The sequence below is a fragment of the Geospiza fortis genome, unplaced genomic scaffold, assembly GCF_000277835.1.
Source record: "Geospiza fortis unplaced genomic scaffold, GeoFor_1.0 scaffold730, whole genome shotgun sequence".
NCBI classification, from domain to species: Eukaryota; Metazoa; Chordata; class Aves; order Passeriformes; family Thraupidae; genus Geospiza; species Geospiza fortis.
In genome coordinates, this window is record NW_005054458.1 from 1,231,718 (window position 1) to 1,249,145 (window position 17,428).

At 41.7% G+C, this 17,428-nt stretch overlaps 1 protein-coding gene across 3 annotated transcripts in view; it reads right to left on the reverse strand.

Annotated features, from left to right (window-relative positions):
* Nucleotides 1–10,822: 10,822 nt before the first annotated feature.
* The window catches only part of MAEA (macrophage erythroblast attacher), a 48,627-nt gene continuing 42,021 nt past the window's right edge, over nt 10,823–17,428 (reverse strand). For 2 of the 3 annotated variants that reach the window (XM_031062710.1, XM_031062709.1), the window contains exons 6-9: nt 16,335–16,443; nt 13,344–13,477; nt 12,473–12,668; nt 10,854–12,070 (exon numbers count right to left, since the gene is read on the reverse strand). In XM_031062710.1, the coding sequence (XP_030918570.1) occupies nt 11,975–12,070; nt 12,473–12,668; nt 13,344–13,477; nt 16,335–16,443 (535 nt within the window). In that variant the 3' untranslated portion in view covers nt 10,854–11,974. Of the gene's footprint in view, nt 12,071–12,472; nt 12,669–13,343; nt 13,478–16,334; nt 16,444–17,428 lie in introns of all 3 variants that reach the window. The other variant, XM_031062711.1, reaches the window with a different exon arrangement.

Genomic DNA, 17,428 nt, shown 5'->3' on the forward strand with positions numbered 1-17,428 from the left:
AAAGCAGGAGGTAGCAAATCTTGTGAAGCGTCTGTAGCTATTTATTTATGCTTTTAAGGAGGTGTGTTGCACTTCTTTCACTCAATACCTAAGCTGGAGCAGAATGGGAAAATATTCTTATTTAATGTATTTGGACCCCTTTGCATGCTCTCAGTTTCTGCAGCAAGTGCATCACGACCGTTCCACTGACCAACATTATTTCAGATTTTGCACTGCCAGGATTCTTAAATGTTTCACAATTTTTTGGGGTAGTTGAACCTCAGAACAGCTTGGAATGAGTCCTGCAGGTACAGCCAGCAGATGTGATCCCATCCCTTGAGCAGCAGCACCTCCTGCAGGGTGATCTCAGCAGTGTTGCTCCTGCAGCCCCCCCTATCCTGTGTTTCAGCTTGTCTCACACGAGTGCTAAAAAGCCTCTTAAATTGATAATTCCTGTTTTTCCTCTTTGCACAAGTCATAGTGGTAAAATTATTTGAAATACTGAAAAAGCAGTATTTGTGGTGAACATTGCCCGGTAAACTGTACAAAAAGTTCTCTTGGTATCCTTGACATCCAGTTCTGCTCCAGGTGATGGAACCTGAATTCTAGTCGAGAATGGGGTTTGTTTCTTTGAGATGTAAACAAAACTGGCAGGCAGTAGTTTCAGGGTATATTTATAGGGCTAGTAGAGGAAACTGCACTGCCAGCACTGGTCTGAGCTGGGTGACTGAGAGCCTCTGCTCAGCTGAAATCACAGAAAATCCCCTGGCACTGCCTTTGTCACTGCATGGCCACGAGAGGCACAGCCCCTTGGAGACACGGCCTCCCGGCTGCTGAGGGGAAAAGTTCTACATCCAATTAGAAAATGTTTTATTTATTTAATTTAAAAAACCTAAAAATACCCAAATAAACAAAAACAACCAAATCCTAAGAAAACACCTAAAGCTATGTCTGTTTTAGGGGAAAAAATATTACTTAAGCTCAGCGAGCTGTGAGAAATACACTTTTCAGATAAGTACATTTTCAAATGGGAATAGAAATGAAATTTATACAGTAGCATAATGTCCTTTTAAGAAGAGTTTATTTGCAGATAAGAGTAAAAATTGACATTATCAGGCTGTGAACTTTGTCACTCTTCACCATCAGTGTCCCTAGTGAATTGCACACACCAAAACCTCGATTTATTTCCCCCTCCAGGGGCAGCCCGGGGCATTTCTGCCACTGTAAAGCCACAGGCGGGGGGAGCACTGGAGACTCCTGCAGGAGTGTCCCCATGTCCCCATGTCCCCATGTCCCTGTGTCCCCGTGTCCCTGTGTCCCCGTGTCCCCGTGTCCCCCTGTCCCCCTGTCCCCGTGTCCCTGTGTCCCGGTGTCCCTGTGTCCCCTTGTCTTCTTGTCCCCTTGTCCCCTTGTCCTTGTGTCCTCTTGTCCCCCTGTCCCTGTGTCCCCCTGTCCCCGTGTCCCCGTGTCCCTGTGTTCCCTTGTCCCCGTGTCCCCCTGTCCCTCTGTCCCCCTGTCCCCGTGTCCCCTTGTCCCCCTGTCCCCGTGTCCCCCTGTCCCCCTGTCCCCGTGTCCCCGTGTCCCCGTGTCCCCGCCGCTCCGCCCTGGCGCAGCCCCCAGCAGGTGGCAATGCAGGAGCACCTGTAGCCCGTCCAGCCAGGAAAGGCTGGGGCTGTTCCTGGGGAAAAGCCTCTCCTTGGAGATCCCGCTCGATGTTTTCAGCATCAGCTCCAAATCGTTTTCACTGTCAGCGAGAGATTTTATTTTGTTTTTAAACTGGAGGATTTGAGCTTACAGCAGCCTGTGGCAATGGGGTGGATGTGCTAAAACCTTGGGGGTCACCTGGGAAAGTCATGGAGTTATTTATGTTGGAAAAGATCCCCAAGATCCTTAAGTCCAGCCATTAACCCAGCATTATCAAGGCCACAAGTGACAGATATTTAAATGTGGCATGCTATATTTATCTATAGATACATACCCACAGACACACACACATACATACATACATATATATAAAATGTCTCTTAAGAACCCCACTCTCAACCCTTTTCCCCACATTCTCTTGCATCTTCCATCCCTGTGCAAAGCCACACTGTTTCCAAGCCAGGAATAAATCTTGAAACAGATCCGAACCTTTAAACATAACCACAGTCTCACAATAAAATAGGCAAAGAAGAGATTTTGTTTGAACAAAGCATTCCTGAGTATCATATCATAGAAACAATTTTAATGACAGTTTAAAAGAGAACACATGTGTCTGAGAAAGCACTGAAGGTGGGGACATTTTCCAAGAAGAATGACTGTGCTTGTAGAGGTAAATGAGTAAACCAAAATACAGAGACAGATAAATACAGAAACCTTAAAAATGTCTAGTGGTACTCTGCCTTTTTTCTAAACACACATGCACACACACAAATATCCACCTGAAACAAATAAAACCAACCCCAACCCCCCCAAAAAAGCCCAACAAAACCACCCCCTCCTCCCCAAATTCTAAAGTCAATTAAAAAAATCAAGATGGAAGATATTTGAGCTTATTAAGAAATCAGTGAAAAAAGCTTGATTGCACCAAAAAGCTGCTGAAAAAATTCTTTTTCCTTCTTTTTATAACTGTAAAACCTGTTCCTGTCAGAGGAGTGACTCTGCCTTGAAAGGCCAGTGCTGGTGAACTGAAATCACAGCAGAGCTGCCAAAACACTGCCCTGGGCACCACAAGCACAGCTTGGTTAAAGTGGCTCCAGAGGAAATGATGGAAGTGCTGTGAGGCTCCATTGCATGTGTCAAACACAGTGGAACTTTGCTTACTACAAACATGGATCCAAATTATCTGCAATCACTATGGTTTCTCTCATCTCCAAATGCTTCTATCACTGCTTGGACTCTGTTTTAAATGGTGCAGTAAAAACCCTAGGGAACAAAATCTATCTGACACAGAAATACACTGCATTGTCTCTTCAAAAGTATCATGGATCTTGAACTGCACAGGAATATTTTAATGCCAATCCATATTCTGTATTTGCTGCATAGAAAAGCAGCAGTTCTTGCTATTTCAGAACCATCAGCAAATTTCAAATATGTCTCTATTATACAGAATCACACTGTGGGAACAGCATGGTTAAACAGTTTCAGAGCAATAACAAAAAGCACTAAGTAGTTTAAGCTCTGTAAAATGTGTAAACAGCACAGAAAATACTAAAATAATATGCATTTTATAAAGTTCTTTAAAAATTCTGTGACATATAGGAAGGGTTCAAGAACAAACAGCAGAAAATAAATAGTTGCAATAGTGCCTAGTAGTAAAGATTTAAATCAGTTTTGACTATTGCTGGGTAACTTGTTCATGAAATAAAATTATCTTCAGGGAAAAAGATCACATTAAATGATTCTGGATATAGCAGTGAAAAACACAAGGAACAAAAGATGAATTCAAACTGGAAACCAGGCACATATTTTACCAGTGAGGAAAGATTCTCTGTGTCATGATGATGTTTTTCTGACAGATGTGCTTGAACCAAACAGCCCTGGATTGTAAATAGTTGAGACTTGACATCCAAAATCAGAACACTGGAAGTCTGTTGCCACTGGCTCTTTTGGAAGGCATTACATTATAGAGAAGACATTTTAGATAAAACAGAGATGGCATGACATGAAACTCCTGGTGACTCAGACAGCAGCTGTTAAAGCAGGACCTGGCTACTCCTGGAGTTATCAGTGGATCCTGGAGAAGGGACAGCACAGAGGGAGAGTATTTTGCAAATAGAGTGCAAGAAAAAGGATATTGTGTCTCTTTGAAGCATCCTTGATTTAAAAGTGACTGCTGGAAGTTTTCAAGAATGTTCCAAATTTCAGGACTCAATTACCCAAGGACAGAGAAGGGTGATAGGAAGGTTCCCTCCAATGGTGGGAGCAGCCCCTCTAAGTGCTTGGAGCAGATGAAGCTGGGAGTTGGCATTTTTAATCTTTGGTATTTTAACAGAAATGATCCATTCTGGTGTATTTAATGGGATTTGCACAAAATTTTAGAACATTCCAGAAACTTGTTCTATGACACTTCATGTTTTAGCCTAGATCTTTTAGTATCTCTTCACCTGAGCATGATCTTCACCTATACCTTGAGGTGTTATTTTGAAATAATATTTTTTAAATAGCCACCCAAAGTTTCAGTGTTAGTTAGGTTCACTGGCCCAAAGATTCTTGGCTTCTTTAGCCAAGACAAAACTGACACCAGCACTCTGATTTCATGGTGTTCCTGGAAATACAAAATGTGGAGGGAAAGAACTAAGCCAAACACTTTATTCAGATGAAAATTTACTCCAGCATCTCACACACTCAAATGCAGAGATCACAGGTGATGTTATTTATGGTTTCCCAGCGCAAAGAAAGCAGTCATTATCCTTTGCTAATTGGTTTAGAATAAGGGAGGTATTTCTGGATGTGGCAGCTGCTAATCTTACTTCAGTGAGGAACTCTTAATTTTACCTCCTCAGAAGAAAGTTCCAGAGACACAGGGAGTATGTTTTGGCCAAAGGTAGGATAATTTCTCTCTTAACAGGGGAGGTGACATTCTTTCCAATTATTATAAAAAATGAGGTGTGTCAAAGAAGGTCTGTTACTCACTGAAAGAGCAAACCAGCAATTCAGCTGTAGCCTCTGGGCTTTTCTCTCCACCTGGTAGTTAAAGTGAATCATTAGCTGTCCTGTAACACCAGCACCCTGTTTATTCACTGTTTTTTGAAGTAGGATAATGCAGCAGTGAAGCCAGATAGCTGGCAATGGATGTGACAGTGACATTCAAAGAAAACAGATGCCACAAAGCCTGGATCATCAGAGGGTACGTACATCTGAGATCAACATTTGCAAAGTGCTGCTGGAAGAGAGAAGCCAGCAGATTTGCATCAGCAGCATAAATTCTCATCTATTCTTTGTCTGACAAGATAGGATCATTCACTCCATGGTATTTGTCCCATTGCAGGGTTGTTCCTCCTGGAGCTGGCTGTGGCTCAGCTCCCACACACCAAGGTTGGCAGCTCAGCTGCTCCAGGCACCTTCTGTACCCAGAGGAGGGGCAAGTTCAAATGCCCTGAGGGCAAGATCCATTTGCAGCCTCCGAGCCTGTTTGGCTCAAGCCTCATGCTGACTGCAGGAAAGAGGCAGGAAGCAGGCTGGAACACTCCTGAGACAGGAATGTGACACTGCACTCAGCTGATCAGAGCTGGGCGTTCCCCTCCCCTCCATCACAGACCTCCCCATTCTGCTCCGGTGTCTGCAGCTGGCACAGACTGCCCAAGGTGCTGCTGCTGCTTCCCTTGCTCCAGCAGCCACTCACAGAGATGCTCCCCTGGTGCATCCCCCAGCACCCAGCCTGAATTCTTCTGTTTCCTGGTGGAAGTCAGCCCTGTAAAGGGATGTTCCTTATGGCCACAAATAGGAACAACTAATTTCATGTGCTCCTGTGCATGGAGAAGCAGGACAATGAGACACCCTGTGACTTGAGGGTGCAGGGTTTAAAATGGAAAATCATGTCACAATCCTTGTGGAGAAAGAGCCTCTTCCTCCATATCCCTGAGCAAAACAGCTGCCACCAAGGAGCCACCTCAAAAGGAGGGGGGTCAGCAACAAGCAGCCAGGGGTTCAAACCCTGCCTGTTGGGTTTCTGCTGTCCCTGAGCAGTTCTGCCAGCAGGGCACGGAGCTGGTTCCAGTGCAGGCGTCAGCCGGGCATTGCAGCACGATGCCAGGATGATGCCCTGCCTGGAGGGAATTAATACAAGCTTTTCCTTAATGACTGCATCCAGGGCAACTTGAGCTTCTCTAAGATAAATTTCCCGCTGACCTCTCCAGTATCTAATGAAATATTTCTCTGCTTTGCATCCCTAAAGCTGCTACTTGAAAGAGGAGGTATCTCCATAAGGGGCACGCATGGGCACCCTGAGGAACTTCCCACAGCTCTGCTCCTGGCTCTTCTGAGCAATTTGTCTTGCCGTGGTTTGCAAAGAAAGAAAAGGAAATTGTCTACTGGTTTATTATTTGTTTATTTAGTTTTGTGGAATTTTTCTATATGATCCTGCTCAATCTCCATGGGTGGGGAACAAAATATTTAAGTTAGTTAAAGGTCTTTTTGTCCTGAAGTGAATAGACCTTATAATCTTCCTCTCCTCAGTCTTCTTTCTGGTTCTGTCAGGAAAAAGTCCTGGCTGGGAATGCAGATGATCTCCCTGGGAAAATTTGCTCCTCTGCTCTGTGGGCTAGGTATAACTGTTTCCTTAAATGCACAACATAACATTTAATTTTATGGGATAGGAAATAGTGTCAAAGGAGTAGGTACAGATGTTATCCCCCACTTAACCAGCTTTAGTTTTCCATTTTAGTTTGGGGGACTGAGCAGCTCAGTGATTTCTCTGCTCCAGCTGCAGTGTGAGAGATATGACCTGAACACCCAGGAGTGTTCCAGCTTCCAGCACAGCAGCACCAGAGCCCTCTGCAGCCCCACCACCATAAGGATCTGAACCTGCTGGAGTGAGGCCAGAGGAGGCCACAGAGGTGCTCAGAGAGCTGGAGCCCCTCTGCTGTGGGGACAGGCTGAGACAGCTGGGAGTGTTCAGCCTGGAAAAAGCTTTGGGGAGACCTTCCTGCACCTTCTGGAACCTAAAGGTGTTACAGGGAAGCTGGAGAGGGACTTTTGACAAGGGCATGGAGTGACAGGACAAGGGGCAGTGGCTTCAAACTGGCAGAGGCAGGGTTAGATTGGATAGAGGGAGGAAATTCTTTACTGTGAGGGTGGGGAGGCCCTGGCACAGGGTGCCCAGAGAAGCTGTGGCTGTCCCTGGATCCCTGGCAGTGTCCAAGGCCAGGCTGGGCAGGGCTTGGAGTAACCTGGGATAGTGGAAGATGTCCCTGCTCATGGCAGGGGGTCAGAATGAGGTGATCTGCAAGGTCGCTTCCAACCCAAACCATTCTGATTCTACATGATCCGATTCCCAGACTGGACACTGGAGCAGCTTCTTTCCATTAGAGCTGAACAATTAACAATCCCAGGATCTCTTGGTTTCTCTAACAGGCACAGTTTTTTTCACTTCCATGTTGCTGAGTTATTTCTGGTTTCCTCAGCGCATCTCCCTCCCCACGCCGCCCACCCATGTCGCACATTCCCATCTTTATTAGGAGCAGGCAGCAAGGTGCTGGGTGAGTTTTGTAACAAAGTCTGGATCTCTGTCACACAGTACTTCCATGTTAATTTTTTCTCCTTTCACTTTTAAAAGCTTCAGTTATTTTAATCTCCTTGAAAGGTAACTGGCTGATAACATTTCTTAGCTCTACCCTGATGCTTGATCTCATTTCTGATGAGTCAAAGCAAACAGCTTTTCTTGTTCAGCAGTCCTTTCTGTTCCTTGTTGTTCTGCTATTTCCTATTGTTCTTCTTGTGGTGCTGCTTATCCTACAGCTGATTTCCTCTGGCTTAGCATACAGATCTCTGATAATTGTAACATGATCAAATAGCAGGATTTTATTGTGTAGTTGAAAATACCTGATTCACAACTGTGAGCTCCTCAGTGAAATCAACTTGTTGCCAACTAGCAATGAGGACTAATTTTATTTTTGATGTTAAGAACTCCCATGTAGTTTTAGAACTTCAGTTCAAACTGAGATCAGGACTACATCTCAGTGGTTTTTTTTTCAATGTCTGGTTCTCACACAACTTCTCACAAAAGCCAGCTGTAAGGTAGAACAGCTTTGTGCTGGCTCTACACCTGCTGTGCCAAAAAACATCTTCAGCCCTCACATCCTACAGTAACTGAACTGGAACTTCTTGCTCCCTCTCGCTGGCCTTGATTGCAATTTTTTTCCCCCTGACTGTGCAGAGATACTTCTACATACAGAACCTACCTGGCTCTAAGATGTGTTAGTAAAGAGTTAAGAAATTCTGCTGTCCTGCTCTGCCCATCCTACATCTCCTTCTAAAAGAAAGTCGAGCTCCTGAAAACTTCTCAGAGCTTAGCTAACAGGGACAAATCTTTCAAATAAATGACTGAATTAAGAAAAATGCTGCCTTTTAGTGTGGCTGATGCAGGATGCAGAACCAGCCAAACACTGAATCTCTGGAAAAGCATAATGGCAGGGAGATCCTGGTGAATCTCTGACCCCCCTCATCATCAAACAAGGAATAGATTCAGGGACTAGAGGGAACTACTGGAAATTATCTGCTCAAGGAGGGGATGAAGATCAGACTCGACCACCTATAATGTGGATCTGGCCAGGGCTTTATTTGGTGTTCAGAATACCTCGTTATGGAACATGAAAATGCAGGATGGAGAAGTTTTAAATACTCATTTTGTTGTATCAAGTGACCTCTATTGTACACCCAGTGCACGTTGTCACAGTGTGGGTCTCAAAGCACCCTCAATAAAAGTGTTTACTGTGCTTCCCAACGCTTCTGCTCAGGCTACCTGAGGCTGACAAAAAGCAAGTCAGAGTATTCCTTTTTTTTCCCCTCTGAATAGTGGCCCATTATGCATGTTCAAAGGCTTTCTTTTGGCAGATTTCCAGCTGTAATTTTCTCATTCTTCCTGTCCTAAATAATACATTCTTTTTTCTTCCCAAGGAGTAATTTTATTACTGAGTAGAAAAGGCCATGCTTATATTAAAAAAAAAACAAACAACAACCGAACACTGACTACTTCATCAGTCTTTAAAGCTTGCAGGAAAATGTTTTACCAGAGTTTGTTATCAGCTTTGCTATTTCCTACCTACAAAATGTTGTGACCTCAGCATCCTGAACCTTCTCAGCCTGGAAGATAATGGAAGCTGAAACAGGTAGCAAAGCCCACAGGGCACTGTGAAGAGTTACCAGTGTCTCTTTTGCAACACTGGAAAACCTTCAGCATTTAGAGCAGGGCTGTGGACCACAAGAAGAAGGTTAAGGCAATTCTCATCCTTGGTGTAACTGTGGGAATCAGAGTAACCTGTCCTGATCACAACTGGGACAAACTGCTGCCTTCAAACAGGAACACCACAACCAAAATCCAGAGCCTTGTTGCCTGGCAAGACTGAAAAAACATCCCAGCGAAAGACAGTGTTGATTTCCAGCTCAGCCAGATCTTGAGAGGAAAGAATCTTTGCTTTACTAGAGAGTTTCTACCATCTCAAATAACTTTATACTTACCCTGAGCCACCCTGAGCTGCTCTTGGTTTGATGTCTGGGGCCACCTGTGAGATGAGCTGTGAACCAACACCTCTGTTGGAGCCCACTGAGCAGCCAGGGAATGCAAACCAGAGCTCCAAGCTGCACCAAAGCAGAACAGACTGCTGCCATTTCTGACCCTCACACAGCTGGAGGCTCCCAGAGCCATGGCAGAGCAGGCCTGAGAGCAGCCCAGCAGTTCAGCCAGGAGGCCACAGCTGCCTCTGGCACACAGGCCCTGCTGCAGTCAGAATGGGATGGGTGACTGCAGATTTCCAAAGTGAGCAATCAGAGCTAACACACAGCTGAAGCTCCCCTACACTCCTTCTGGAACCTTCCCTTGTAACAGTGACACACCAGCAGGGACTGAGTCCTCCTGTTGGCACCTGGCCCTCTGGAATCACACCTCCCAGAAACAGAGGCCCTCCTTGTAGGACAGCTGTTCTCTTCTCCTCCATCCCAAACTAGGTTTTTTTTGGAGAGTGTGGGTTTCTCCATCACTCTGCTCAGGTCACAGAAATCAAAAAAGGCTGGTCTCAGGAAACCACAGCTCTAACTGGTATTTAAGAGAAGCAAAAGCAACAATTTCCATGCCCTACAATTGTTGTGCATTTACCACACATTCCTCAGGTCCAATAGAAACCTACTGCTTCTTTCTTGCTTTGGCCTTTTATGAATTCTTGTAAAGTAGGGAAAAGTGAGGTTGCCATGCTCAAAGCTATGCTTGCCCTTCTGCAGTGATGCTCTAAACAGTGGCCCAAAGAAAAGGAGGTGCTGTTCCACATGGGTTTGAGTAACACTGCTCCTCAGGGTAACATCCTCCCCCAACTCTGAGTTGAGGGTGCTCCAACTCTTGCCCCAGGAGAAGAGAGCAGTTACTGCATAACTGAAAGGAAATTACTCCAGTTACTAACCTAAGTTCTCTCAGTATCTGTTCCCACATACTCTTGGTACATTGCATTTGTTCTAAGGAATCATTAAATCTGCCACTTCAGAAAGTGCCCAGAGAACAGACCCTTCCTTTGCAGGAGTGAGTGCAGAGCACAGGCCCATGACAAGCTGTCTGGAGCACTGCAGTGGTCCAGATACATCTGTTCTGAAGCATCAATAATTGATGCCCACTGAAAATGGAACTTTTTCAGACACACCTCCCTGGAAATCTCATGTATTTACAGTTCCACAGTGGCTAGTACCAGAAGTTTAGTAATATCTGTGACCTTTAAGTGTTGAACATGAAAAGAAGTTGTGTCCTTTGCCTGTGCTTTATTAGTATTCTTTAAAGCATGAAAAACCCATGCCTAACATCACCCACAACACCTTTTTAACAGGAAGGCTCTAGGACAGTGAGAGGCAGTGTTCTAGGAAGAGACAGAAAAAACCCTGGCGTATACTGGAGTTCATATACGAAAAGTTTCAACCAAAAATACTTATTTGACTGAAATGCTCTGAAAAACATTTATGGTTGCTGTGTGGCATTTTTTTGGTTTGCTGGGGAATTTTTGGGGTTTTTTGGTTTGGTTTTTTTGTATGCATGCGTGTTGTTAGTTTTCTTCTTTTTCTTTTAAATCTTGCAGAACACTGAAAACCAACATGTGGAAGTTCGAGTCCTTTGAAGAGAGGCCACTGAGACTTAATTCTTTTTACATTTAAACACAAAACAGCTTTCTAGTTTTATATAATCAAGAAATGGAAAACAATTTTTATTAACATGTCTTACATTTACAATCTTTTATTAGCTAATCAACATCAACATGCAAAAATAAGCGCTAAATACAAACCTCTACAATATGGTTTTGTTTAAACTACAATGGTTTAATTCTTTTGAAAAGTCATAAGGATGTGTTCTGCAGTTGTTAAAATTGAACTATTAGTTTCAGTAATGAATACTATTTAGACCCTAAAATTATGTAATCATCCTGCAAGGCATCTTCAGAAACTTCGCCCAACACTTAAGAATACCAGCTCATTGTCATGTGAGTACATTCTCAAAGCAAGAAATAAGGCAGTAGCACTAATGATTTCATATTGAACCCTATGCACATAACTAATAACTTTAGAAGGACTTTAACACTATGGTAGACTGGAAAAAGAACATTTAAACAAGCATTGGATTTTGCCTGAAATGTTCTCAGTTCTTTTTGATACTTATGCAACCTCCTTAAAATATTTGGGTTTGGAAAAAGACTTCATACTCCTTGAAACCAGTCCCTGTCTGATCCTCCAGAGAAGCCACCTCATGTCAAAGACATCAAAAATATCTTCCCATGGAAATAAGTTACATCATTCATGTTCAGGATTACTTCACCAGAGGATCATAAAGAAGGCAAAGAGGAGCTTAAAGGAGAACACGTTGGTAGTACTGAGATTTTTGATAACAAAAGGGTCTTGGACAATTGTGAAAAAGAGGGAAGAAAAATGGATTTCATTTCAAATCTGTTGTAAGTTTTCCCCCAGTGCAAATGTCCATCTTTAAAGAAAGCTATCCTTTAGAAGATGAAAGTACTTTTCTTTGAGAAGAGTCCAATTTTTGACCTTATGTTACAAAACCTTAACAATCAAAATTTGTTTTTGTGTATTTTATTCAAGTACAAACTTAAGTCATAATTCCTCTCTTCTTTTTTTTTTTTTTTCTTTCAAGAGTGTTTATTGTTGCTCATTGATCTTTGGTCGCAAGAAACAATAATGCCACCGACAGGTCTGCTCCCCAAGGTGGCAGCTTTTGCTTCTTTGCCACACATTAAGGCCCCCCCCTTTACAGGGTATGCCAAGATACACTGTGTCAAAATTCCAGCGGCACTTCATCCTGTGGTTTACAGACCTACATGATGTAGACTTTCTCAGCTTGTGAGAAGTTGAAGACTTCTTTGGTTCTTGGGCAAACTACTTTGTCATCTTGACGAATAGAAAGCAGAGACTGAAAAAGAGGGAAACCAAAAGATAATATTCACAACAGTCATTCAAAGCATTATTGAACTGTTTAGGAAATGAACTTTTAATTTAAAAAAATGTTGTGGTCTGAGGTCAAAACATCTTTGCCCCCAGAAGTTACTTATTCTACATTATTGCTCTCTGGAGGGAAAGATTTCCAATGCCATTTGATCTGGTGTTATAAATTCACATAGTATGGTATGTGACCATTAATATATCTTCATTAAGACCAATTTAAGCAGCTAAATATACAGTCCTTAAAAAAACATTACTGCAAGAATTATTCTTTTAACTTCTGACTGAGTTTATAAGCTCTTATTTTGATCCAGCAAGTTATTCTAACAGCTGCTATTTTAGCCTTCAGCAAGTCATTGACTGCAACACTTACATTGTATCCATAGACATATCCATTTGGTAACATCATAGGAGGATTATTTTCGTTCATTACATCCCCCGAAATCTTGCAGACTAGTCGGGAGTTGGCACAATGTGCCATGGGCAGGGGCTGAGCCAGCTTGTTCAGGGATTTGCTACACACAGGGCAGTCGGGGTTTTTTGAGCTCCCATCCTCTTTATAACACTGTCTGTTAGCAGCAAGTTAGGGAACAATCACCACCATGAAACCATAATTAGCTTCCCATTGTATGGGAAACCTTAAATTTAAAAGATCGTCAGCTGTGCCAGCAGAGCCCAGGTGACAGAATGCACAGGAGCATTTAATTCAAGTTTTAATGTCCACACAAAAGATTCAAGGGTTTGCTCTGTTTCAAGGAATAAGACTTGTCTGGCACAGGTACAGCTTCTGAGGTGCAGCACTCCAGCAGCACCAGCCCTTCTCCAGCCCAACAAACCCAATGAAGTTTCAAAAGATGCAGATATTTTTGAATATTCACGTAAAACCTGGCAGGTAAATTTGTGTTTAAGTGCTTAAAAACCAGTAATTTTGACCCAGCTCAATAACCCTTTCGGGCATATTCACTAATTTCAGACATGAAAAGACAACCAAACCAAACACAATGTTACATATTACCTTAACATTTTTGTTTGGGCATGCCTTTTATTTAAATCATAATGCTATTTATTATAATTGCCCCTTAATTTAACAGTGCCCAATTTATACCCCATTTGAACAACTGATGAGCAAAAATATTGAAGTGTCACATTTCTTATTTGAGCTCTCTGAAAAGCCTCCATAAACCAAAAATAAACCCCCACATGGCCTTTTTTTCACTCCCAGTAATATCTGCTTTAAAGGATACGGTGTTTTTATAGCTGAAAGGCCTGCCTGGAGTGTTATAGTAAAAACAGAATTGTTTCCCAGCTGATGTAGTCTGTAGTTATCATATCTAAACTGTTGGATCAGCATTCTCCATCGAGCAGGGTCCAAGAGATCCTGTTAAAAAACAACACAACTATAAGTTGCTTTCAATCTAATTGTCCCAGGGAGCAAAAGCCTGGGAGTGACAAATTGTGCAAAACTCACTTGTACAAACCCATCACAAACTAGAAGTGGACACACCAATGCATAGTGTTTAGAAAGTACCTTTTAACACTACTTTATTAAAGTAAGTGTTATTTAAAATAGCTGGAGCAATATTCAATCTCCATAATTTACCAAATGTTCTAATCAAGGTATGTAAATACTGGTGAGGTTACTTCTTCTAACTTCTACTTAGTTTCCTAGAATGCTGGACTACATAGGAAACAACATTAGTACTGTGGAATGTTTCTTCTACAGCCTCTGAACCATTAACATCAAAAAGTCAGAAGTGTTTTTTAACTTAAGGCAGGCTAATTCTGCTGATAATCAATTACAGTTCATAATATTCACAGAATTTTGTAAAAAGATTTCAATTTGAAGAAGCTGCCACAACCTCAGGTTAGAGAAAGCTTGCATAAGCTACTCATCTAGAGACAAAATTCTTTAATGCTGTGTGTTACCAGAAAGTCAGGATTTTTCTTTTCATGGAAGTAAGAACTAAACCCACAGGTCAAGGATACATTGAGCTTTAAAAGCAATGCTGTTGAAGAGTCATGTAAGAAGGGAAAATCCTTTGAAAACATACTTAGTGTCATCTGTACAGGCAGACACCTAATCCTTCCTTTCTTATCCTTTGTATCCATAACCTGCACTTTGGTCAGCAGGAGTGACAATATTTATTTACCTTTATATAGTATTTATCATATAGATATTATACTGATTATATTGCCAACTCTGCATGCTACACTTTGAGGGAACTAGGAGAAACAATCTGGGGACACCTTACAGCACCTAAAGATCTGGAGAGCAACTTGTGACAAGGCCATGGAGTGACAGGACGAAGGGAATGAATGGATTCAAAGAGAAAGAAAGCAGGGTTAGACTGGACATTAGCAAGAAGTTTTTTGCTGTCAGGGTGGTGAGACACTGGACCAGGCTGCCAGAGAAGCTGTGGATGTCCCATCTGGAGAACTTTGCACTGCTGAGGCCACACCTCAAGTCCTGTGTTCAGTTTCAGGCCCATCACAAGGACATTGAGGGGCTGGAGCAGCTCCAGAGAAGGGCACAGAGCTGGGGAAGGGTCTGGAGCATGAGTCTGATGAGGAGCAGCTGAGGGAACTGGGTGGGGGGGCTTAGCCTGGAGAAAACCATGTGGGGACAGGGCAGATGAGGAGATGGCTCTGGGTTAATGGTTGGACTGGATCATCTCAGAGATCTTTTCCATCATTTACAGTTCAATGATTCTACTGCTGGAGACCAGGCTGGATTGGGCTCCAAGAAATCTGGTCTAGTGGAAGCTGAAGGGACATAAGATTGTTCAACAGATATCAAAGAAAACAGCTTGTTCTGCCAAAACAGTGAATGTTTTCCTTAAAGTCCTGACAGAGGAAAAGCCAGAGAAAGTTCTATTCATTGCTTATAGATGATGCTTCTTTCCTTGGATTAATAAAAATCAGTTGGTTAGAGATATGATCTCACAAACTTTGTCACAGATTTAAAAAGAATTTACTTAAAAGGCATTCTAGGAAGCCATTTATGCACAGAACTCATAGTCAAGATACTAAAGGTAACTCCAAACAACCATGTGCTGTAATTGTGGTGAACTAGGTAATTATTAGAGAATTCAAAACTTAACTTCCATAAACTAGAATGTTTTAAGTCATATCAGTAAGTATTAGGGAATCTGCTCTCTTTGTATGGTTGTAAGTGGAACAATCCCAGCTATTTCTCCTTGTTCTCCGTCATTGAAACACTCCATTCAAACCAGCCCTTAGAATAAAATACAGGATTCTTATTTCCTACCTACTTCTTTCTAACTACTAAAATATTGATAAATTCTATCTTACACCCAGTCTTCTAACACATCTATCATTTATATTCATAACTTAGATCAAATCTAGCATGTAAAATACCAGGATCCTTCCAGGACTCTGGGATGAGCAAAGAAATTCATATTGCCTCTGTGGGTTGTTCGTTTTTTTGTGTAGTTGTTTTGTTAAACCATGATTTCATCATCATGTTTAGAAAATGTGTTTATACTGGCGCTGCCACATATTGGCTTGGCATTTCATGGAAATCTTGTCTTGCTTTGACAAGTCAGCTTTTCTCTACCTTCTGTCTCCAAAGCCAAGTTAAAAAGAAGTGAATTAGCACATGACCACAGAACTAAGTCTGTAGAAACAGCTATCTGTGAATTTTGCTTGATTTAAATTTAGATGTGGATATTACCACTAATATCTACATTAATTTGCATAATCCAAATAAATGAAAACTTATTTTAAGGAACAAAAATACTGCTTTCACATAATTCAAATGATCCTTCATTTCTTCATCCCAACCACTTCAACAACAATAATGTGAGAAACAGAATTAAAAACTGCTGCTGGTGTGTTAAAGCCACAGTTTTTTATGTTGAACAAGACTCCTTCTTTTTTTTTCCCTTTGTACTTCCCCATCTTCTGCCTCTTGCTGTATATTTAATTATTGTGCTTCCAGCCCCACAGATCTCTAATGCTGGGTTCATGGTAAGCCTAGCTCAGTGTGAATCCACGTTATTATTACAATCTAACTGAAACAACACAAATACTTTCTGGATTAATGTAAAAGAACTGGTTACTAAAATTAAGAGCTCTTACAAAGGTGGAATTTAGGAAGTAAAATTAAAAAAAACCACCTTTATCTTGATATAATCAGTGTATTTTCCTGTGCTGAAAATAGAACTGAAACATCTGTTTTAATATTGTGTTGCAGCACTGAATTTCAATGTTACCTTATAGGGAGAGATATGAGTGTCTGAAGGAAAGGCCAACATTCCCATCACCTGTCGAACCTCATCCAGCTGGCTTCCCTCAGCCTGACTGAAGTGCTTTCTTGCATGTCTGAAAGAGAGAATTGATACTTTATTAGACAGCCTTGTCTCCAAATCAAGTAAATTCACTTAATTACAGAAGATTTCAGAGAAAACCTACAGATTCTGCTCTCAATATATGAACTCCAAGAGTGCTCTATGTACATTTAAAGGACTTGGAAAAAACACATCCTGCAAATGGGAATGCAAGAATGACTAAGAATTAGTATTTTTACACTGGAATTTGTTAGAAACCAGAATCTTTTTATGGTAATGTGAAGTCTTGCCTCACCTAGAACTAAAACAACCATGACTATTAGAAGAAATGTCTCTGCTCATGCAGGCTCAGTGTATGACACTCCTCTGGCATACACTCAAAAGTGAGACAAAGGCAGGCTGAAAATCAGCTGTTCCAAACCCATTACACATCAAGAGTGTTCAAATAACTGCAATGTTTATTTTGAATAAATGATTTTTTGGGGGCAGGGGTATAGGCCTGAAGACAGTATCACTTTCTGTGCAGACTACAAGAAATTGCAGGGCAATGTAATAGAAAACACCTTGTTAAGAGCACCTTTTTGTAGTCAGGAAAATAAAAAAATAATTAGAACTTCAGTATAAATTTTTGTACTTTAACACATACTGATTGTAAGGGATACACACATGGCTGAAAGCTTGGATATTTTAAATAAGTGACAGAATTGCCATAAACATATTTAAATAAAAAATACAAACTTTAATATTTTTCAGGAAGTAGTAAGAAACCACAAAATTATTACCAGATTATGAAGATATTCAACTACTTTAAAAGCCTATATGAAAGTTTCCCCAGTCTAGTCTTCACAAGATCAGTAATTTTCAAGTTGGAGTGTAAATGTGCAGGAAAACTCTTCAGCCTTTAAACTGGTGATTAGTTCAGCATTTCTGCTAAAAGCTCCTGTTTTCAGTGGTGCACAGATGTAGCACAGCAGGCTGGGTATGGAACCAGCATTACACTGAATTCCTGGCATTGCATA